General features: G+C 32.0%; 3 protein-coding genes across 5 annotated transcripts; 2 read left to right on the top strand and 1 right to left on the bottom strand.

Annotated features, from left to right (window-relative positions):
* The first annotated feature begins 216 nt into the window (after positions 1 to 216).
* Positions 217 to 8837, top strand: Oseg1 (intraflagellar transport protein Oseg1). 2 transcript variants are annotated; one of them, XM_088187988.1, is made up of 21 exons: positions 217 to 355; positions 1689 to 1919; positions 2017 to 2766; positions 2856 to 2973; positions 3176 to 3322; positions 3391 to 3545; positions 3616 to 3813; positions 3872 to 4138; positions 4218 to 4382; positions 4443 to 4681; positions 4742 to 4895; positions 5003 to 5167; positions 5854 to 6011; positions 6069 to 6343; positions 6423 to 6579; positions 6645 to 6839; positions 6932 to 7040; positions 7114 to 7273; positions 7379 to 7566; positions 8338 to 8496; positions 8581 to 8837. In XM_088187988.1, exons 5-21 carry the CDS (start codon positions 3226 to 3228, stop codon positions 8716 to 8718), a joined length of 2979 nt encoding a protein of 992 aa, XP_088044114.1. In that variant the 5' UTR covers positions 217 to 355; positions 1689 to 1919; positions 2017 to 2766; positions 2856 to 2973; positions 3176 to 3225; the 3' UTR covers positions 8719 to 8837. The 2 variants fall into 2 exon arrangements, with proteins under 2 accessions (XP_088044114.1, XP_088044113.1); XM_088187987.1 differs by lacking the exon at positions 2856 to 2973 and having other exon boundaries at positions 222 to 355; positions 2017 to 2233; positions 3172 to 3322.
* Positions 8838 to 10571: 1734 nt separating this feature from the next.
* On the top strand, positions 10572 to 20275 carry Pdp (pyruvate dehydrogenase [acetyl-transferring]-phosphatase 1-like protein, mitochondrial). 2 transcript variants are annotated; one of them, XM_088187888.1, is made up of 5 exons: positions 10587 to 10712; positions 14905 to 14967; positions 15030 to 15168; positions 16098 to 16264; positions 16495 to 20275. In XM_088187888.1, the coding sequence occupies exons 3-5, from the start codon at positions 15108 to 15110 to the stop codon at positions 17476 to 17478; spliced, it is 1212 nt and encodes a 403-aa protein (XP_088044014.1). In that variant the 5' UTR covers positions 10587 to 10712; positions 14905 to 14967; positions 15030 to 15107; the 3' UTR covers positions 17479 to 20275. The 2 variants fall into 2 exon arrangements, with proteins under 2 accessions (XP_088044013.1, XP_088044014.1); XM_088187887.1 differs by lacking the exon at positions 14905 to 14967 and having other exon boundaries at positions 10572 to 10712.
* Positions 20263 to 24508, bottom strand: LOC148234371 (uncharacterized). Its single transcript, XM_088187889.1, has 4 exons — positions 24360 to 24508; positions 21678 to 21988; positions 20829 to 21065; positions 20263 to 20449 (listed from the first exon to the last, which is right to left on the bottom strand). Exons 1-4 carry the CDS (start codon positions 24366 to 24368, stop codon positions 20347 to 20349), a joined length of 660 nt encoding a protein of 219 aa, XP_088044015.1. The 5' UTR covers positions 24369 to 24508; the 3' UTR covers positions 20263 to 20346.
* Between the last annotated feature and the right edge of the window lie 238 nt (positions 24509 to 24746).

Raw genomic sequence — 24746 nt, forward strand, 5'->3', positions numbered from 1 at the left:
TACCATATTAATGAAACTCTTAACCGGAATAGCTAAAAAAAAGGTCATCTCGGAAATTTTGGAATATTGAGATGCGCTAGGTTAGAAAGCAGAATACTTTTGTGAAATTTTGTGCACAGCAACACAATATTTTCTGTATTATCATTGTGTATTAAATTGACTAGCTTATAATAAGCAAGTAATATAGCTTAGTGCCAATCGAAGCATATTTCAGTTAGTCATGTTGGTACTACGAAATCGGTTGTTATGGCGACGGATCTGTCAACCGGCTGACGCACTTTATATTCGCCGATATGAGGACGGTGCCAAAGTGGATCAACAAAATCCACGAGGCTGAAAAAACTGAATCGTCATGGTGATCACCAATATTTTAAAATACACTTTTATTCTTGCAAACGAAACTTGATATATTACACAAATGTGGTAATCTAAAATATATTATCCATTTTTGCCAGAAGATAATTTACAACGATTAATAATAACCGATACAACTTGCGGCCATAATTTTACCTAAATTAAAATGACGGTCTTTTTTAAATGGTGAAACTGTGAACGTTTTGTCTTTTTGTATGTTTATATTTATGCAATACTACGTTGTTATGGTAACTAATCAAAAATAACAATGTTTTGTAGTAAATATAAATCCGTCAATGCGGTGATGAATTGTCGACAAATAGTACAATTCCTATAGTTTCTATCTTTCTTGGAATTGCAATTATGCTACTTCTTAATGTGGATACACTTATATTATACAATGGAACTAGATTTTGCTTTACAACTTGCTGTCAAATGCAAGTAACAACTATTATTTAAAAAGCTGGAGATCTTGCAATGCTTTAACTTGGGCACTTGTAGGCGAATTCTGGGGATCCCTATATATATACAAATATTCAGAGCCCGTTTCCAAACTTACCCACTCCCCCTTACCATTACACAAAATATTTTTTAATTAGAACAGATATTTTTATGTTGTATTGTATATCATGCATAAAATATTAATTCCCACATTGACTTTTATTATCGTCTGTGATATTTAGAGGAAACAATAAAACAAACCAAACTCAAATATGGAACTTGTAATAAGTGCAAATATGGAACTTCTCGAAAATGTGATGCATTTAGAAAATAACAAACGTTTTTGAGCAAACAAACGTTTTTTTTTCTACGGAAAGTGATTCAATTTTTATGATGTCGTATTTGATTGCTATAGAAAAACTATAATAATTCTTAAAAAAAATATTTTTTAAAAATGCTAGGACTTCCTACAGCAAGCGCTTACCATGCTTGTGCGTGAATCCGCCACTGTCAGCACTGCATTCTTAATCCGCCCAAATAGGCAATTGGCACATGCGCTTGTAATACCGGCGTGAAAAATAAACTTGTTTTTCAAGTCACAAATAACTATAGCAATGAGTTTTATTATGCTTTTAACAAGTAATTGTGACAAATTTAGTCTCACGCTGAAGTGACATTAATATTATTAAAAATCATTGTAGATTTTTTTACATCCCAGTTTGTATTTAAATAGTATTTTACTGTAAATCAAAATATTTTTGTTTGTGTGTCAAATTGTTAATCTATTAATATGAAATACATTTAAACCAGGTGTTAAATGCTAAAAAAATATGTAAAAACATAATATTGATTTTTTATTTATTTGACTGAATTATTAAAATACACTTTTTCAGTATACATAGTCTGTGCTTCAGTCCCGATGGGAGCCAAATGATCGTAGCTGCGAGCGAACGCGTCATGGTTTACGACCCTACAGATGGTTCGCTCATACGATTGCTCCGTGGCCACAAAGACACCGTTTATTGTGTGGCGTACGCAAACGATGGAAGGAAGTTTGCATCGGGTGGCGCCGACAAGATCGTAATCATATGGACTTCTAAGCTCGAAGGTGTTTTAAAATACTCGTAAGTTATTTCCCTTTGTCCTCAAAAAGCTACTTATATATCAATTCTTAACTCAAAACTTTTTATTTGAACTGTTACATGTTTCATTCAATTTCAGACACAATGAAGCTATCCAATGCCTAGCGTATAACCCGATATCTCACCAATTAACTTCGTGTGCCGTTTCAGACATTGCATTTTGGTCAAACGAGGTCAAGGCTGTCCAAAAGCATAAGATAAATGGACCTGGGAGGATCACTTCTTGTTCGTGGTCATCTGATGGACAAATGTTGGCTATTGGATCGACTGGTGGATTTGTATCCATACGTAATAAAGTAATAATTTATTATTATTTCTTTGATTGCTTTTAGGGATTACTATCTAAATATTGACGTTTCTAATACAGCAACACATTGAAGTTTTATTTTGTTTTAATAATTTTTTATGTTTCGCATTTTACTCCAAAGTTTGTCTGCACTTCGATATTACACCATGTTTTAAAAATATGATAGCTATCCTTACCGATATTACTATGGTATTGGCATTAGTCAAAATACTATGACGTTTAAGAATTATACTTGAGTTCAAGAATTTAAATTTTTTACAGCTTCAAGAATTCTTTCTTTATATTTTTTAATACTTCTTACTGTGGATTACGGTAGCTCAAACTTCTTTGCCAATTCACAATTTTTCATTCTGTAATCATAGTTCTTGATAATGTTGATTTTACATTCCAGAGATACTGTTTTTCTTTTCTTACTAGATACAGGATAATCAAATTTACTTTGTTTGGACGATATAGTTTATTTTAAGAGTTAAAATACGAAAAAATCAAGAACCACGTAACTCCGAGTTTGCGTAAATCGAGGTATTACTGTATCAATGATATTTTGACATCTACTTTTTTCCCTAGGATTTTTTAATAAAGTTCCGATTTTTTAAATATTTTGAAACAAGATGGCAGATCAGGCTAGCTATTGATCTTAGCCGAGATATTTACAACATCTATTTTTAGAACAAGTTTTATTTCAATACAATTAAAATTACGGCAATTATCATATCTTCAAAAAAACACGTAAATATACAATTTTTTTTATTTTCATTTCTATTTTAAAACTTTTTTGCCATCTTTTGCTTACAATATCCCTATAAATAAAAGTCAGAAGAAATTTAGTTTGGCGACATTGAGTGTTAACAAAGTAAAATTAAAGTTCATAGTATAATTGTGTTACTCTTATTTTATTCGGTTTTGAATTTATTGTTTATCTATAAGACAGGTGAAGAAAAAGTAAGAATAAATAAGGAAGGCAGTCCAATTTGGAGCGTCATGTGGTTCGACAATATGCTGCTAGTTGGCGATTGGCTGGAAACAATATCATTTTACAATGGAAGTGGTCATCAGCTAATGAAGGATAGACCATTAGGTTATTTGGATTTTTCTATATTTTTATAGCAGCAAAAGTTGTACACATAACAATTGTCTTTATTACAGGTTTAATGCCCTTGTGTTTGAGCAGATTAGGTGAGTTGATATTATGCTGTGGAGTTAAAGGTTGGGTGGTGATGACTTCCGAAGGCGTCATCATATTGAAAAATTACCAACAATGGGTCTGGTCTGTTCAGCACTGCACCGTCAACAATACGATTGTATAACCATTACAAATGTAAAATCTGTAGCATTTAAGCATTACATATTAAGCTCTTTCTTACATTAAAGGCTCTCGGATGCTTAGATGGGACATTGTGGTGTTATCAAATAATTTTTAACAAAGTCCACGGTCTCTACCATGATAAGTACGCTTACCGCGAGAATCTCACGGACGTCGTAATACACCATTTAACGTCTGGCACCAAAGTTAAGATCAAATGCCACGATAAGGTCCAAAAAATCGCCATTTACAAACATCGTTTAGCAGTAAGTTTTATTAAGTTATGCTAATTGAATCGGTCTATTAAATTCAACCATTTTTTAGGTTCAGTTGCCGGAGCGTATTGTCATCTATGAACAGGGCGACAGCGATGGAATGCTTTATAGAGTTAAGGAGAAGATACCGCAAAAGAGTGAATGCTCATTGCTCGTCGCGACCAGTGTCTCATTATTACTATGTCAAGATACAAAGCTAGCGATGATCGGCGGCAAAAATCTGGTCACCTGGAACGTTCCAGCGTCGATTCGATACGTGAAAGTCACACCGATGCAATTCAAAGAAGTGCTTCTTCTAGGCTTGGCTAACGGAGAAGTAAATCATTTAAAATCTTTAATCAAAACTCACTTTAAAAAATAAAACACATTTTACATTGTAATAATTTTTATTCCAGATTTGGAAAGTCGATCTTGAAGATACCACAACAGAGTCAATCATAAGCACGAGCGCTGCCATCAGATGTTTCGATCTGAGCGCTTCAAAGTCTATGATAGCAATTGTTGACGAGAACTGTATATGTCATGTCTATACGTTGGCGACGCAGCAGCTATTGTTCTCTGTAAATATAACATGCGTTTATGCTATTCGGCAAATATTTATAAAAGAGAATATGTTTTAGGTTGACAATGCTTCGTCGGTATCTTGGCACGCATCTTTTGAGGATCTGCTCTGCTACTCCGGTGGCGGCATGCTTTCGATAAAAGTTGTGCCGTTTCCACAATCCTCTCAGCCTTTGATCGGATCGGTGGTCGGATTTCAAAAAGGATACGTATTTTGCTTGCAAGCTAACGCCATGCAGTCTATCAACATTCCTCTGTCACACGCCATGTATCAATACGTACAGAATCGAATGTTCAAGTAAGATTTTATAAGCTATATGATTTTGTATAATACTGATTTTAACTATTTTTATTTTAGTGAAGCGTACGAAATCGCATGCTTAGGACTCACAGACGCTGATTGGAAATACCTCGGATTCGCAGCTCTGGAAGAACTATCGTTGCAGGTTGCAAAGAAGTCATTTCAGCGGAGCAACAACATGATATTTCTTCAGATGATCGAATCTCTTGAGGTTAGCTTATCATATTATACACAAATTAATTTAAATCAAGTATAAGAAAAGTCAAATTTCTTCCTAGCCGATTTAAATAACATTAAGTTTTGTTTTTCATATGTAAGGAAAACGCAAACATGAATGATCCATCATCAAATTCATTAATGATTGCTGATGTATGTGCTTATCGCAGTCAATATAGTGAAGCAGCACGCCTATATAAATCTAACGGACAACCACGAAAGGCTTTTGCCATGTATACTGATTTGAAACAATTCCACAAAGCGCAGGTATTATTTTTTAATATAAAATAGTAAATGAATACAATTTTAACCCTTTGCGATCGAAAAATTTTGCTTTACAGTCTGCAAACCAGTCGAAAACAATTTTGCGAAATATAAAGTTTTTAAAAAAAAAACATAAATTTCGTATTTTTTATGATATTTTAGTCATTCTTTTTGAATATATTAAGAACTAAACTTAGTACGTATAAGTTCCACTAAATTTAAAAACATTTTTTATCATAAAAATAGATCATAGATAAATAGAAAAAAAAACGTTATTTCTTGATCTCAAAACTATTTTTTTTATTCAACATATTCACATAACGTCTATAAAGATCGAAAATATAAATCGTCGGTGATACTGCATAACCGCTGAACTACTGTTTGTCATACCGCGAAACTATAAATGACTGAATTTTACAGGAGGTAAAAAGAACTTCATAAGTATTACATATTGAAAGCTGTAGATGTCTAGTAAAATAAATATAATGCTTATGGATCATCGAGTTATTACCCAATGCCAAAAAATTGAATTTTTGTTAATCTAAGAATGTTACATCACTTACCCGGTTTTGTCGTATCTAATTAGTAAAATATGCGACGTATTTAACATAGATATGTAGAATTCAAATTTTCTTTTAAAATTTTCCCAGCGCAAAGGGTTAATGTGTATATTTGTCTACATTTTACAGGAATATATGAACACTGGCGATGTGGCCGGTTTGATTCACAAAAGAGCTGAATGGGCTCAGCATATCAAGGAACCAAGAGTCGCGGCAGAAATGTTCCTAGCTGCCGGCGATATTAAAAGCGCTACTAGTATCATGGCTGAAAATGGATGGGTGGATATGTAAGTTTATTGCTTTCATTGTGTCTGTTTGGGCAGATAATTTGATAAAACTTTTAGGTTGATGGAGACGGGTCGTAACATTGATAAAGGATCGGGTAATGATCTATACATAGTGGCCGATGCGCTCATTTCTATTGGCCGGTTGGAGGCTGCGAACGAACTGTATCAAAAACTGGGTGACCAACAGGCGATGATTGTTATGGCTGTCAAGTTGGAGAACTGGCAGCAGGCTTTTCAGCTGGTAAAACAGTTTCCGCAGTATAAAGAAAACGTATACATACCGTACGCTCAAAGAATGGCACGTGACAATAACTTCATTGAGGCTCACAAAGGTAAATTCATCATCCGAAGTTGTATACGGCATAAAATTTAAAGGTAAATGCTAATTGGATCGATACTTTTTTACCTCAGCTTATCATTTGGGAGGACAGATTGAGTCGGCGCTCAGAGTTTTGGGTGTTTTGATTCAAAACGCCATAGCAGAAGAGCGCTTCAATGACGCAGGATACCTACATTGGCTATTGGCGTCTCAGTCACTTGAAATAGCACAAAGCGCGCAAGATCAAAGGTATGAAAGCAAAAGTGATTATATACCTAATACTTAATTCTTAAAATTATATTCATTGTTCGTAGCACCGTTCAGACTTGGACTTTGTCTTATCTTGAAAATGAGAAGTTAGCGACAATATATTACGCATTTCACATGGTGCACCAGTGCATAAACGAAGTGTTTTCCGTTTGTCAACCAGAGACGCTGTTCAACGCCTCTAAGATCGTTCTTTCACTGCTGGACAAGTTTAACCCTGTTCCGAAAGGAATTTCGTTGTTGTATCCTTTTAGTGTATTGTAAATTAAATAGTATTTGTGACTTAAGAAGTGCAATTTTCACAGAAGTATTTAATTCCTATGCCTAAGAATAGCTCTTTGTACCTGTGTCTGGCTAAACAGGGTAGGATTTTAGGCGCTAACAAGCTTGCTCGCCAAATGCTCGATAAAATACAAAATTTAAGAGTGCCTTATAAAATACAAGTGAGTTAATATTGGAATTTTCAATATGTCAACGATTATCTGTTAAACATATTTCATTTATGTTTTTTTTAAGGAAAATGTTGAAGTTCTAACTTTGTTATCAAGAGCTGAAAGCTTGAATGACAGCAACGAAGTCAATCCCTTGTGCTATCGGTGCTCTCACCACGTGATGCCGCTCTCAACAATGTGCCACTTTTGTGGTCACACAATGTACTATTCCTTTCTTACATTTGGTAATTAATGTTTTCCATTATGTGTTATTAACAAAATGAATTTACCTTTTTTTAAAAACAGGTATAGCCTTTATAAACTAATAATCTAAATATAACTTTTTTTAGATTCTCTACCATTAGTGGCCTTTACTTTGGAAGAAGATATATCTTTTGAGGAAGCTTTACAGCTGATTGAATCTGATCCGGCGAATGTTTCTGATGATACGGTCGAAGCCCAAAGCAGCTATTCACAAGTGTTGAAGATCGACAGCATCACCGAGTACAAAGATGCGTTTGCAGCTAAACCTTTTGAGGTTAAATTTTTATTATTATGTTATTTCAAAGTTCTTTGCGTTATATAATGATAGTATTTCTCCCATTTGGTGTTAATTTAAAAATAGTATTCAACTTAGCTCATTAGCCAGCTTGATTCGCCATATTGTTTAACAATGGCAACTATCAAAAAAATTTAAAATATTGTAACTTCTTAAAAAAAATTTAAAAGTAAAATGTATGGAGGTAAAAAAAAATCAAAAATAGGAATTAATCAACAAAACACATTACTTTCGTCATATATATATGTAGGATTAAACGGTTTTTGAGGACATGATAACTGACATAATTTAAATCATATCAACTTGAAACTTATTCTAAAAATAGATTTTGTAAATATCTCGGCTAACTTCATTAGCTATCTTGATCTTAACCATCTTAGCCGCCATTGTTTCAAAATAGCGGCTATTCAAAAATTTGAAAAAATTGTAATTTCGTTAAAAAAGTCAACATAAAAAACATTTAAGAATAGAAATTAAAATTTTGGCGGCGTTTTGACAGTTCCCAGTGCTGCCACACCACCGCTCAACTTAAGAAACGGGTGGTTTTTAACAACTGGCAGCACATACATTCTCTCTCTATCGCCATGGCCAAGAAGGTCGTTTAATTAAATAGCCCTCAAAAACCACATGCGCTACAAAATAAATATATTATATACAAAAATATTTTTTTTTATTAAAAAATGTTTATTTTTTGTACATTTTTTACATATGGAAATCAACCTAATTCTTGTGGCTTTTTTGCCATTTCAGGAGGATATAGATGGTGAAGTCGTTTGCTCGAGGAGTGATTTACACCTTTTGTCTCCATCGTCAGTAATCTACATAAAGAAAGAAATACCTTTGAAAACAACATTTTATCGCAACGTAATGCCTGATTTACAAATACAAGCGTGCCCATTTTGTTATAAGGTACATGTGTATTATTATTATTATCATGGTTTGTATATCAATTATTATAACGTCAATAGTTTATGTGTTTTGTATATTTTATAGTTTTTCTACACGGATGATCTAGAATCGCAATTTATTGTAAAAAATTCATGTCCATTCTGCCGCAACATTCTTACTGAGTTGCATGCCGAAGACAAGAACAAATCGCTGCTATCATCGGCCTCTTCATCAATATTTTAATTGTTATCTTAAAATTACAAACACTGATCTCATTTATTTATACACTGTAATTTTAAATATATTAAATAAAAAAATATACGATATGATTATGTAACATTATTTACATACACATTAAGCTATATTTTGTTGTTATTTATTGTATGGAAGGTGCCTTTGCCGCTTAAAAAAATATTCTAATATACAATACAATAACAAAAAGAACTAATAAATATTGTAATGTGGCGACCACACACAGATACCTTTGGGTTAATTTATTGTGACAAAAATGATCATCCAGCAACACGGAAACAAGACAATGCCGTAAAGGATGGACCACACAAAAACCCTCGTTACGACTAGAAAAAAGAACACGCAAGTGTTCTTACTATAAATATTTTTCGTCATGGAGAGAATGTTTCTTTGTTGCGAAACAGTCACGGTTGTAATACATCACCAGGTCCGATGAGGAAAAGGCACTCACAAGCAGTCATTCGAGGAGAGTAGCAGATTCACCCCGCCTGGCAGACGCGCCCCCACCGACAGACGCGAAGATACGACCTAAGACTCGGAACACGATCATTGCAGTAAGACTAACTGCCTCCAGATACTCTCGCTGCAGGCACCTACAAGACCTTTGAGGACCGCCCATGGACAAGATCCCTGCGCCAACTTCTCCACCGCCGCTCGGAGAAAATATCTCGCCGTTTATTGTCTGTCGCAATTGTAATATAATCTAATAAAACTCTAACTATATTCACCTGGGTCTCACTGGTTACGAAGTCACACCCTTAGGGTTCGTAAACCTTAAGGTGGTGACCCTGACGTGATACGAACACGCAAAGTAGATATCTTAAAGTAGAAATATAAAAATTAAAAAATAGTTAAAAGTAAAAAAGTTGTAACTTTTGGTATAATAAATTCGTTTGTTTTTTATTTTAGTGAGATTCGTCCGCAATACATCAATATGAAGAGATTAGACAATTTAATTTTTTATTGAAATTATTTCTAAGTCTGCAATTTTTTTTGACTCTCCCTTGACAACTAAAACGGAAATAGTTTTTACTATTTTTAATGCGATTAATACATTTGGAAGGATTTTTTCGAGGTTATAGTTGTAAATCCATTTTGAATTGATTAAGGTGTATTAATTTCTTCAATTATACGAGATAACAATTTCAATTCGGGTTTTATTTTCTCTGCATCTGTCTATTTTTTCTTTAAAACTTGAAACTTTTATTTATAATTTACATTTTTATTTTAATTGCTCATCCTCCATTTCAGCACATTGTTTGATTTTATACAAAAATTCGAAAAGTTCTATAGTATTTTTAAATAATTCGAAACGCTTTTTAATCGATACAATTGTTTTAAATTTTATTTTCGGATCAGAAGGCTCGGGTGAAGATAGGCTAAGAAGTTGCTTTCTATTTATATTGCGATTTCTTAACTTAAAATTAATCTGCATCTATTGCCTTTAAAAAACATGTTTCGAAGAAATCTTCGCAGTTGCGAGACATGATAAAATCTATCGTTTTTGCATTGCAGTTGCTGCGTATTCCACGTCCGTGTTTTCAGATTGTAAATTGCGAAATTTATTTCTATAAACACTTCATGCCAGATCATCAAAGTTGTCAAACTTTGATACAATTGATTCGCTGTTAAACGTACAAGTGAATGTTTCTCCAATATAAGAACTTATTTTAAAGGACGATTTACAATCGCCATTACTAATCCAGGCCGTACACGAAATAAAAGAAACCGCTTGCATTAACATTAAAAAATATTTTTCGGTTGTTGGTTGGCATTATTTATTGAAGATATTTTTTTTATTGTATTAGTAGTACTCAGTTTTTTTCTAGTACATAATTTTTTTTTCACTGTGGCAACATTAGACCGCCGGCTCGCCGGCAGTTTATCATCGCTGTGCGGTCATGTCTATCCTGTCAAAATTTAAGACTATACATCGAGATGTCCGCTATCTAAGTTACGTGAAGACGCAGATGGCTGCGTCAGAGGTGAGACATAACTTAAAAATACATTTCGGATATTCGCGCGATATTCACATGAACTATATTACGACGCCATTGTTGACTGTTTAGGTTAGGTTTTACAATTTACCAGAGGCCAACATTTTGACTTAACGAATAACATGGCATCGAATGTATTTTGTTAGCTTTAATTTGAATTTATTTTTGCAAAAAAAAGTTTTAAATAAAAATATATATGAAAAGAAAATGGCGATCGCCATCTAATTTTATGTAATGATCTGAAAATGCGTGCGTACATCCTATGATTTGCTAATGCGTGTGTGTATCCTATATAAGCAATCCCCTGGATGTGGTACACCTAACGTTGAATTCCATAACATTTAGTAGGGAGTTACGCAACTCGGTTTTATTTATATTTTCATGAGGTCAGGGTCACCTGTTTTGATCTCTAGAGATATTTTCATTCGTACGGCGATCGACTGATTGTTTGCTAATGCAAGATATGGGAGAATTAGAGTAAAATATTTTTCACACTCCAAGACCCCAACTCAAGAACATGTTAACTGATATAAACGTAGTTTAGTGATATTTAGACATTTGAAAGTTGCCCTGTCAAAAATACAATGTTTTTCGTCAACAACAACTTCATGATTCGGAATTTAATGCTTTCGAAATATATTGGCTAAATAATGAGTTGAATTAAAAACAGTAATTTAATTTAATTGAAGAAAATATGTACATAAATGTAAAAACAAAACTTTTTAGATTAAGAACCATGGATAACAGTTCACACATCTAGGTTTTAAGAATAGTCGGGTACTCAAAGAGCAACTGGCACAGACTGGTCAAAAAATGTTTCCAAAATCTATCGATGGATTAACAGATTTTATGACGAATTTGAGTAATTTGTAATTCGACCTCTAATTTGTATTTGACCTCTAATTTGTATTTGACCTCTACATTTTTCTCTAGAATTTAAAAAAAAAATATTCTGCAGGTGGCTTGGTGGTTTTTGTGATTGGCATATACTTTGTCTTCTGCATATTGACCGCTTTATCTGCTCAGTTGCCTTCTGAAGGTCATTAAATGCATTCAATGCAGCTTGTTTTGCATAGGCCATCGGCATAGGCCAACAGTTGAATGGATTTATTGTACAATATAGACCCATTTGTATAGATTTTTTATTTTCAAGTGAATCGCCTTACCTAAGGTCTTGTGCAGTATGAAGCTATCAAAGTGCTCATCCTGTATGCGAACACTACATTCGACCTTTCTCATTGCAAGTCTGATGAGGTTTATGAGCTTGTATGGTACTTCAAACTCTGCTTTCAACTTAGAGTTTGCTTCTACTGGCAGTAGTCCACAAATATAATACATGATAAATTTCAATATTGAACTCATGGGCTTTTTCAAATATACAGTAGCGTGCAAAAAAAAACGCATCACCTTCAAAATTATCATATTTCATATGAAACGTATTAGAGTTTAAAAAAAAGTTATAATTTTTTTCAAATTATTTAAAGGTTTTTCGAAGTATTACACATTAAAATATACATTTAAAAATCATTAAACAATATAAATAAATTGTGGAGCATAAAGGTGTCTATTCGGTTTACTATGGATCTGTTTCAACCACTGATTTCAGTGGGTCATCGTCGAATTTTAAGAATCGTTCTGATTTTCTTATTTTAAATTTTTATTATCCAATTTAAATTTATGGCAATAACATGTTAACTGTAGCAAAATTATTTATAATTAACAAATTGATCTTTAGAAGTATTTTTTAGCATTCTCTCAGAAGCACTGCTTTTTTTTATAAATGTTACATGGTTCATGTCTCAAATTCTATAAAGCTGAGTCTCATTTGTATAACTTTTTATAACTTTTTATTTGTATAACTCATTTGTATAACATTTTTATAACTTTTCACAATCTGAGTTTGTCTTATTTATTTCTGGCTCAGTCACCGTTATTGGACAGAACCCAAGATAGACGAACTTCTGGATTCAAAAGACAATTTATCCTTTCTGAGTGATTGTTTCTGTCAACTATAATGATTTTATTTTTGATCTGCATTTTTTCCGGTTCTAACAAATTGCTTTTTTTTATAATACTGTCGCCGTTTCTTCGTTGATTTTTTATATATAGCTATAAAAAATATTCGTTCTTAAATAAGCTACATTTAGCTTTTTATTACAGCATTTTTTATTATAAAATAAATATCTCATTATTCATTTATGAGATTAGTAAAAGTAATTAAATCTAATTGATATGCTAAAAATATAAAATATTATGAAGCAATAAATTGTCAGTCAAGTTAGATATTTGATTTATTGATTTTTCAGTGCTTCTCATAAAAAAATAATATTTTTAAAGGTATGGTGTTTCGAATTATTCATTTGCGTTGGTTGTTGCAATTAAATTACAGTAAGTAATCGACTCAAGATTATGTTAATTAAAATATTTTTTTGCCGAGAAAGGTTATTCAAAGTTAAACAGTTTATGTCAATTTCTAATACAAGTAAATTTGAAATTAATTATATTATTCTTGACATGTACCTTAACTCTATTTAGTATTATTATATTAATTATATTTTTTATGTCTGCTTACAATAAATATCATTAATAAACCATTTGCTTGTTTATGAATTTTAATGCCACATTATTGTGATATTAACTTCAAGGTAAAATGATACTTGAATCGACGATGTTGTCGTATTAAATTAGCCTATCTATTATGACCGCTTTGTTACTTGGTTCAGCTCAATTGAAATCATCTACTATACTTATAGGCAATTTACATCTCCATGTTTGCATTCTACGTTATCACTGCGCACAAGCGTAGATAACTGTTTATAATGCAAAACAATCGCATCCTACAGATTATTTCTGGTTTGAATGTAGCGAGTAAAAGTGGAATTATTATATATGTTATGTGATTTTACATACTGAACAATTATTTTAGTCATTGCAAAATCATAATATTTGTATAGATTAATAAGTCTTCAACCAAAAAATATATAATTAAATTAAAAACTATTAATCTTATCCCAAATATTTATGAACTGCTCGAAAATATTTTTATATTTTATAAAAACATTTAAATGTACACGTCGATGGCTTAAAGTGTAAATTTGCTAACTCCACTTTTGGGTGAAAATGATAACAATGTCCATCTTGTACCTTTAATGGAATTACACATGCTCAAAAAATTGCTATCTTAAAAATAAAAATTTGAGATATTGTTTTATTTTCCTATTTTCAAGTTGTCAAATATGGAGTTAGTAATTTTATCCTTTAAGCCATCGATATGTTGAAAATGCGCGATATTGATTATGCGTTGGAATAATTATTTAAAAATATAATAAGGTATGCATATAACATCGTACCATATCTTAGTGAGTGTAAAACCATAGTAATAATTGCAAATATACTTTGTATATATGAGCGTTTGAATAAGTTTTAAAATTAGATTTTCAAAGTTAGTAAATCTTTGAAGTCGCTACTAGTAGAATCGTAAATTAAATTTATATCTGCTTTTGTCAACAATATTTCGACTACCGACTAACTTAAAAATATTATTAAATATGAAATATTTGGGATTCGAGACATCTAAAATCTCAGGAATTATTTCCTGGGACGAGCCAGGACAGCAACTCAAGCCTTGTGGCTTGAAATATTTTATTCAGATTTTTATTTTGAAGACCTAACTTTGCTAACCACATATTTAGGTTTGTCTTTGTTAATTTCTAAGACAAATATTGCCGCTCGTATTCATTTTCTGTTTATAGAAACTTAAGATTACTGTATCATCCACATAAGCACACATTTGGATTATATTAGCCTATACAACATCCAATATTGAGTTTGCAGGTCATCGCTACTAGCATTAAATTTAATATGGTAGATACACATTGTTTTACTCAAGATTTTATCTGATTTACTACTTCTTTGGATAGTTAAACGCTTATTAGTCTGAAATTTTTACTATAAATCCCAATTCTCGATTATAGTAAACAGTTGGTAGAATTTTATGTAGTATTCATACGTCTTCTCTTTTGGTTGTGCCATGTTCTTTTTCGACCATTTAAAAAGTTATTTTTAAATGTCGAAAATTACAATTGTTGTCCATTACAATTAAATTTTGCTCTTGCTACCATTATACACTCACTGCTATATGTTGGGAAATTAACGGAAAATATTTTTAATAAATTAACAGACAGACGGACATTTCTGGAATATTACTTATATAAGATAACCACGATCAATACATGAGTTTAAGGTGGGTTTCGATACAACGACAATTATGCATCCGATCTTTTTGTTCACGTTGTTTGTTCGCAGGTTAACAAAATATTGAGGAAGAACGAGATTAGCAGAGATGTGTCCGGCGGCTCCGTTAAAAGCTTCGATACCAACAACATGCCATCCAACACGCCTATGGAAGACTATCATACTGAGGCCGAGTGTCTTTTATCGTCAGGTATTTCCAAACATTTGATTTAATAATAGGTGTAAAAATAAACGTTTGCTATATATGTTACACTGAAATTATATTATCACTGGTATTTCAGTGAAATAATATCGGAATACATTTTTGCCAGTAGATATATATTTCTACTAATGAAAATATAAAATATATACTAGAGTTATTGAAGTCAGTACTTATTTTCGATAAAAACAAATGTAAGAAAAGCGAAGTAGTGGTCTTCAACTGACAGTTGTGAATGCCACTTGTTAAACCTTGTATGCCACCACTTAATTTTGTTTCAACAAATTGTTGTAGGACATTAAGGCCAAATATACATTGATTAACCAAACCATAACATAATTTAAGATAATAAGTTAATTTAATAAACAGCAACTGTCAATTTGAGTTTCATAGACATTTTATGGCAGCATATAATTTCACTAGCGCTATATTTTTGCTAGTATATATCTACCGGTAAAAATGTACTCTGATATGAATCAACTGAAACAGTGAGTAAAATCATATTTATAGTAGTGAAAATATAAATTAAAAAATAAACATACATAAAAAATTTTTTTTGCTATTATAATAATGACAAACTTATTTGTGCATCTAATGATGTGCTGAATAAAATGTGATCTTGAGAATCACACAAAGAGACAGAATACAAAGGCAATCAAATAAAAAGTATGTAAAACAGTAAATTTTCATTTCAATTATATTTTAAAATTGTACTTTAAATTTGATTATAAATAGGTAATTTTGATAAGCCAATATATTGCCTTTGGGTATTTTTGATGATTCTATTAAAGCTGATATATTGGAAATTATAAGGGTTAAAATCTATAATAATAAACTAACTTTATGTTTATACATTTGAGTTCATAATCATAGTATGAAATATAAAGTATATATGTATGTATATATATATTCTAATGCAGGTCACATGTTTGGCATATTCGACGGACATGGAGGAGAAGCTTGCTCCAGGGTTGTTTCTGAACGGTTATTCAAGTACGTAGCTGCAGCTTTGTTGCCATTAGATGTCCTGAACAATTATATCGTGAACGGAGACCGGAAAGAGCTGTTAAAGACGTACAATCTTGAGGTATCTTAATATTTTAGTAAGGCGTGATTTACTAATTTTGCTACAAAAATAATTGTAAATATATTCATTGATTCTAATTTTTTTATAACATTGTTTTAGAAAGAATTTTGGAGAGAAAAATAAGACTAAAGAATATTTAAATTTATAACAAATAACAGATGTTTGCATTATTTTTGTAACAATATTTCGTTAATACAGAAATTCAGAGTTTACAATTTATTCTATTCCAGCCGAGTACTTCCAGGCAATTGCAGTCAATATATGACAACAGTTTTGAGAGTTATCTTCGTAACTTGAGGAGGGAGAAAAGATCGTCCGATTTCAACGTCGAGAAATCGTTGGAACGCGCCTTTGAACAGTTAGATCTAGATATGTCTACTGAAGCACTGGATAACAGATCAAACATGGAGCTATATAAAGAGGTGGTATCTGTGGCCAAGTCGGGAACGGTGGCTTGCATGGCTCATATAAATGGACCTCATTTACACATTGCGAACGTCGGAGACTGCGGAGCCGTTCTTGGATCGATGACTGAGAACGGTAATTTTCAATACGAGAAGCTAATGATCGAGCATAATTTTGAGAACGAGCTCGAAGTGCAGCGGATCCTGAACGAGCATCCGCCTAATGAGCGTCACACTATATTCAAGATGGAGAGACTTCTCGGCAATCTGGCGCCTTTGAGATCGCTCGGCGATTTTAAATACAAATGGAGCAAGAAGGACATCAGCGACGTGTTGACTCCTTACTTAGGGTATCCGTCAGTGCCTTTCGATTATCACACGCCGCCTTATCTGTCTGGGAAGCCTCAAGTATTCTACCATTGTATACGTCCCAAAGATAAATTTTTGGTTATTGCGTCCGACGGTTTATGGGACATAATGACGCCGATGGAGGTTATAAACGTTGTCGGACAACATATGCTTGGAAAAGTCTACTTCGACCCGTTTCAGCTGCCAGAGGGCGAATTGACTTTGGGTCAGATCAATAATTCGTTGGAGGAGCGTCGAAAGGGACTAATGACAAAACCGGCGGATGAGAATGCGGCAACTCACCTTTTAAGGCATGCACTCGGCGGCTCCGAATATGGACTAATCCAAGAAGAGAGGCTAACATTCATGCTGAGCTTAAATCCGATTTTATCGCGCTCTATCAGGGATGATATCACAATAACTGTGATTTATTTCGATTCTGAATATATAAGCAATATTTAATGTACAAAAATATGTGGATTGCTCTTGAGGGTTATAAAAACAAGTTCTATTGATATTATTTTTAATAAACAAATCTGTTTCAATTAAGTAGATTCTAAATTATTTATAAATATTACATTAGATACAGTTTTTCAGTCTCACTACCATCTCCGTTTTCAGAATATTCCTCTATGCAACTTTCAGGTATAGATATGCATAATCTTATGTACCGATGGTAGTGACTAGAATGCCTGTAAACAAACTAGGCTTAGTGGTTAGTTCCTTAAAATTTTTATAATATAAAAACTTATATTGCGACATAAAATTTATAATGAGAGAAGCATTCATCTCAAGTTAATTCTTGACGCATTGAACAGATTTCCTTATGACTTACACTACTGTGAATAAGTTTTCGAATGGTCTTATTCATCTTTAAATAAACGTTGATAACTAGTTGTTAAAAAATTATATTTTAGTCACATTTACGTTTAATATGAATCAATTTATTTACAAACAACTACATTAAAAATCAAATAAAATTTAATATATAGTGTGCCTAAATTTAGCGCACACTGTTTCTGCCATGCGTGTCAGCGCACTTACAATTAGTTTTTTAATGAATTCTCTGGGTATTTTTGCCCATTCCTTTTTTTAACACTGCTTTTTTTTGTTGGGCGTCTTTTTTTTTTGAGAGAATCAAAACCTATTTCAAAACAACCCTCTTGCGTCGTACGTAAGATGCAAATACTCAAAAACAATAGGGGTGTTGAATACAAAATCATTTTTTTTTAGATAAAGATGAAAATCGAATTTTGTGACAATTGAAATATTGCCGACTCTTAATTATTTTTCAACCCATAAACGTTGCAGAAACGTCAAATAAAATTTGATGACTCCTCTAATGAATGAACAACCCCGACAAAAAAAAGGGATCAGCGCGCTAGTAACTTATAAAAATATGACTCTGCACGTATTTTGTAGGTGACCGTTCGAAAACTTATTCACAGTACTGTATTTATTGAATAAAGAATTGTAGCCATTAGAAGCGAAAAGGAAAAATGAATGCAATTTTCGGAATAAACACATCTTTGCCTTTAATATACCAGAGAATTTAAAGTTCAAAACTCAGTATATTTTAATCTTAGATAATATGCAATATTCAATGAAAACAGTTAATCTGCAAAAAACGTGAAATTTTAACTGAAAACAGATGACCGTTGATTATTATAAACACGTTTGCAATTTGTTCAGTTTTCATTATATCTATTCGTAATTATAATTACTCAAATAACTAAATATTTTTTAAGACAAGTTAATTTGCGGTAGAACTTTTGTAAAAAAATTCACATTGTTAGTAAGATTATATAAAAAATATATATTCATTCTATAAGTCAAACTTTTCATAACTCATAACTCAAGTCCAATTATTATTCTGAAATATGTAAAATAAATTGTTCTAATTTTGTATATTTGGCTCTCTATAATTAAACAGCGAAGGTTATGAAGGCTAAATAAGGATTGATATTATATATTCTCTTAGATAGCAATTGAACTATTTTGATAGCTCAAATTATTATATATATAGAACTTGACTTAGTTATTCAAGTTATACCAAAAATCGAGTTCTTATTAATCTGCATCAAGTGCAAACTATATAGTATTCTATTTTATTTTTGTTTATTCATTTGTGATGCGTTTTTAATGTGTTACTTATCCAAAGATCAGATGTGAATGAATACCAATCAGTTTAAGTGGATGCGGAGAATTGTGCTTGTGTTATTTCAGATAGTTTGATTTGAGTGATTTGTGCCTTTACTTCTATACCTCTCATTTAAAGCCGCATAATGAAAAAAATATGTTTACCTCGATAACGATACAAAGTGCCTTTTTTAAACATGCGACTGATAGTTATGATGACGAATGTGATCTAATCTCCTTAATTTATATTTCGGAGATACAATTAAATGTCAGATTTCTACATTACTTAGTTTGAGTGGTAGCAGTTTTTTTATGTCATAGTGTTCATGCCTTAATGTTATCGTGTTGTCTTACCTTTTTCATGCCTTAATCATTATTAATAGTATAGAAAATCAGAACTATTATAAAACTTTAGGATTTGTATAATTAATTGTAAATTTTGAGGGAGTAATTTTGATAAGGACTCATTGCTCTTTCTGGCCGAGGGTGCATCATTAAGTTTTTTTAAATAGTCTTATTATTAAGAATTTAAAATAGTCAATTTTTTTTAATAATGAAGAGCTCGAATATTTCATAAAGCATTGACAAACTTATCTGGTATAGTTTTTAATATGCTTATTGTGTGTGATTGGGATATGATAAATATATAATACAATACTTTTTTGCATAAATAATAAATCAAATTGAGATTTTATTTATGTACTTTAATATTATTATGTAAGCGTATATGGAATATACTTTACAGTTAAAATTAGTATTTACCGAGATTCATTTGAAGTAAAATCTAGTCTGCGAATAGTTTAAAAGTAATTTCATCTATTTGTGCCATATATGATACTTGTGGCAGTCATGCGATTATGACGATACAATATGATGAAGTTGAAATTAAAGAAAAAAAATTCCCATCAAATTTATAGAAACATATATCTTTTTTAATTTCTTGTAATAGATTTTAATATGTCTATCAAATAGGCTAAAGTGTGTCTGACACGTCAGATAGTTTTAAGAGTTTTTCATTCGAACGAATTGTGCAATGTCCTTTTAGTGATGTATGCAAAAAATTGTGTATGTGTTATGTTTTGTTTTTGTTGTATTGAATAAACGGTATTTCACTTTTGAACAATTTAGTTTTATTTTTCGTTAAATTAATCAGCATAAAACAAGCAATAAATATAATTCAAACGTTCACGGTCAGTAATGGTATCCATTATTGTCTTTGTAAGTTTTCCTTGACGATCCAGAAGACGACGCTTCAGACAAGTAAGTTTCCTTGTAAGATCCGTCATCGTATTGCCTACAAATAAACGTGTTAGTGGACGTGAATTTTGTTAAGAGAAGAATCGGTACGACGAGAAGATTGGATTCTTAGATATAACGACTATGAATCGACTTTCAGCAGATACAGATAAAGTTGTATTGATTATAAAAATACAATTATACAAGATAAAAAAAACTAAAGTATTTTCTCCGAGTAAAACTGATTTTGTAGGAAATTATGATTATAATCAGCTATAATTTAAATCTGAGTCATTAAACATCACCTAGTAATTTGAAATCTATACGATATGAAAATATTTCGAATTTGAAATGTAGTTAACGAGTTATTTTATACTAAGCATTTGTGTCTCGAGTGGTGTTTATATTAATTTTCTTAGAATATTAAAGGTGTCTACCCATTGTTAGCAGCAGCTTCCTTTTCGTTCTGCTCGATGGACTTCAAGATGTAGTCTGGAATCGGAGGTGGCGTTGGTAAGTGATCTCCTTTCGGCTGGAAGCCGTTCTCGTCAGAGATATAAGTGACGACGAAGTGTATTCCTTCAGGCGATGTGTAAGAGTATGAACCTTCTGCAGACTGAGATTCATGATGGCGCCCCGTTTCTTCAGCTTTTATACCATTTCCTGTCTCGTAACTATAGAGAAATAAAATGTCAAAAGTATGTTTTTACACATTGTCAGAAAAGAAGACAAAATGTAAATAAAGACTGATTTATCTTATTATAACTTTCAGTCAAAGAAACATATCATTACGGATGAATTAAAAGTATTATTATGATATATGTCAGTCACTGTCAAGTCTACGAGTGGACTAGAGAGTTCTGTAGCAGTTTTCTGAGTAGTAACGTTAGAGTCGAACGAAGAAGCTTCACTCTTGTAGTTTAATAATGACAGTCCATGATGCTCTGCAGTTATATGTACATAGTGTCCGTCAGATGGGTATCATACCAGCTAGAATTGTCTACTATATAGATACTTTTGCAGCGCCTTGAAGCATTAATTGGTGGATTGTTAGAGAGAAGTCAGTCAGTCAGTCACTCATTTATAGATTTCGCCTTCTGTGATTTTAAAAAAGGCAGTCCACTAAAAATATATCGTTTCTACAAATATCAATACACTTTCTAAGCGATGAAAAAAGTTTGCTTTTAATTGTAAATATAAAAATGTTTTGTATTAAATCTCTGATAGAACCAAGATACCATGTAAATTAGATAATCCAATAAATAAATTAGCCCCTTTAAAAATACCTATAAAAGTAGTTTCCGTCTCCATGGTTTTCATTGACATAACTCAAAATAGGGATTTCTTCCTTGGGGGGCGTCTTAACATTGACGAATGAAGATCCATGGTTCTGGGAGAACGATTCAAATCCAGCGGAGCTGGAGTGACTTGAGGTTGGGGCAAATCCAAAAGGTCGCAATCTTGGATATCCCCCCTCGATGGGAGCTTCTAAGAAGTTTGCACTGCCACCAGCTGTAGTAGAAGGCTTTGGGTGCAAATAAGTTCTGTCTAGTTTGTCTCCATGGCAGACTGTCAGCAGCAAAGCAATCACACAAACCTGGAAAGCAAAGATGGGGGTTTTAATATTACATGACTAAATAATTTGTAAATTGAATTGATAAAGCTAGAATCAGTGACACAAGAAATCGAAATAATACAATGAAACCACTTTCAAAGTAAGTCCCTTTGGACGTTTTGAACAGTGTCTATTTTGATTAATTTGGGAAATGCCTATTACAAACGTTGTTATGGCCAAGGTATGCTTGGTCTAAGCCGAGCGGGTCTTTCTTATTCTGCTGCCTTTATTAATACGTGGACACGATGGTATAATGTTTTTATACATATATTAAAACAATCTTAACTATATTGCCGGTCCTTCGATTCTCCCAGGCGAGTTTAGGTCGTTAAGGTAGAGGTAGAAGTGAAGCAGTGCTTTTTAGTGCATTTTTAGATGGGTTTTGATTTAATGGAAACTGTCACACTATGTATGGGAATAAACAGACGATTATCGAAAAATTATTTGTAATGATTTGATTAATGATAGTTAGATAGATAGATTTAATTGCCTAATTCAGGGGTCGGCAACCTTTTAAGACGGAAGAGCCAAAAGTTACAATTTACAAAATTTTCCAGTTTTTAAAGAGCCACTAACATTTTTATTTCAATATCATGGTATTTGATTTAGATTAGGTATATAAATTTGATTTTTGATTTAAAATAATAGCTTTAAATATGAAATAATATTTATTCATATAACACCATTCATATGCACCAATAACTAAACAAACAGAACAGTGTTGCCACATTTCAAAAATGTCAGCTGTCCGTATACTCTCTACTCCACCTATTCTCACTGTTCTCTGTTTAGTGTTTTTATCCTGTTTAAAGTTGTTTTTGCAGTATAATGTTTTTTATGAATTTTGAAAATAAAATAATCATTAATATTTGCGCATGGAACTGGAGAGCCACATATTGACGTCAAAAGAGCCGCATGCGGCTCGCGAGCCGCAGGTTGCCGACCCCTGGCCTAACTCTATCGACACTGACGAGAGAGAACATAAGGGTCGCACTTCTAAACTAAGATATCGATTGTTTGAAAGGCTCTGACTCAATCTAGAAGAATTAAAAAATAATTTAATATTTCAATCATTTCGAAATTTTTAAATTCGGAGTCGGAGTCGGAAAAAGTTTTCAACGACTCCACAGCCCTGATATAGTATGTTTCTATCTTTTGTACAAAATAAATATATTTTTTTTTTGATAAATAAACGTTTTCGTTATAATTTTAACATTTTAGAGAACGTTACGCAAAATATTGAGTCAATTATATTTTTTTATAATGCAAGAAAAAGGAAAGGGGCGCTTGATCAATGTGTTGGGGACTTTTTAAAGTCATATTTGCCAGATTTAAAACTACTGGTTGTCATTGAGTGTTTTTGTTCCAATTTGATTAAAAATTCTGATAACAACAGTAGCTTTCATTTTTGCATTCTACACTATTTGCTGAAATTCCAAAAATTACTCATATATCTGAGTCGATATTGTGCAGCTGTGGATTTTCCCAATGGCTGTTATTGTTTTTTTTAAAGTAATGCGAATAATATTTGATTTTAAGTATATATTAATACTTTGTTGTGATATTTTTTATATTAAAACAAATATTCTTTATACTTTTTATTGCTTTTTTTATAAAGTAGTATTATGTGTGTATGAAACTTTATTCATTATTCAAACTGTATCTCTTAATTTTTCATTCAACATATTCATATAATCGAATTTTGATCGTTTACTATTCGATAAATAACGATTATTTGAATATATCATTTTATTTTTATACAATACTTTAAATATTAAAATATAATTCTAGAAATCTTTTTATCAAAAAGTAGTGTCGATGAAACGTTCAACAAAACGAATATATGGACTAGGAGGCACTTTGTAATAAACAGAATATGATAACAGTTTTAACAAAGCAAAGCAGGTGGCTAAGGGAATGGTCGTAGAGTAAGCGGAATTAAACAACTTAATACCTGAGTAAGCATCGAAGAGTGATGCATACGCTTTGACACATAAATATATACATATGTGCGCTTTAAGCTAAGGTATAAAATATTGACAGTACATAAGTAACAAAATATAAGAACTGCAAATCCGCTTCATTTTCTAGTTCTTTTTATCGAATTACCTACTTTCATCAAGTTTAATAAGTTATACTACTTAAATGTAAGTCTGAAATTTTACTGGGCATAAGATACATTGATTTCTAAAGCGTTGGTCAAAACTCATTCAACACATATTTAACTTATATATGTATATATTAGTAATTAAAATAACATAAAAATCAATGCATTGATTAAGGTAAATCGTACAACAAGAGCAATTCTTTGTTGCCGCAAATTTGCGAATTGAAAAGTCTGAAGTGCACTTACGTAACGCATCTTGAGTGTCTTTGATCTGGTAGTTCAAGTATTGAGGATGAGCTGACTGCGACTGATGTCCAAGTAAAATATCCTTCTCCTTATATAGTGATGACCTCCTGACATTACACCAAAGTTGCTTTCGAATGGTTACAGCTAAAAAATGTATTAATCGAGCTTTGTGTTACTCAATGGATGGGCTACGCGAATTATTCGTCAGGTATGTATTATATAAATCTACTTATCAGCACTGGGATACACATATCCTTATATTTAGTTACTAGTATACAAATATTAGAATATATTCGTAAAGTTATGAAGAATCGTAAATAATGATTACAGGTATATAAACACATAATTCCATGGTATAAAATAAACAATGAAAAGTACCAAAACTAT

This window comes from Plectrocnemia conspersa, unplaced genomic scaffold (genome assembly GCF_051122295.1).
Source record: "Plectrocnemia conspersa isolate PC_06_02 unplaced genomic scaffold, ASM5112229v1 ptg000006l, whole genome shotgun sequence".
In the NCBI taxonomy this organism is placed as follows: Eukaryota; Metazoa; Arthropoda; class Insecta; order Trichoptera; family Polycentropodidae; genus Plectrocnemia; species Plectrocnemia conspersa.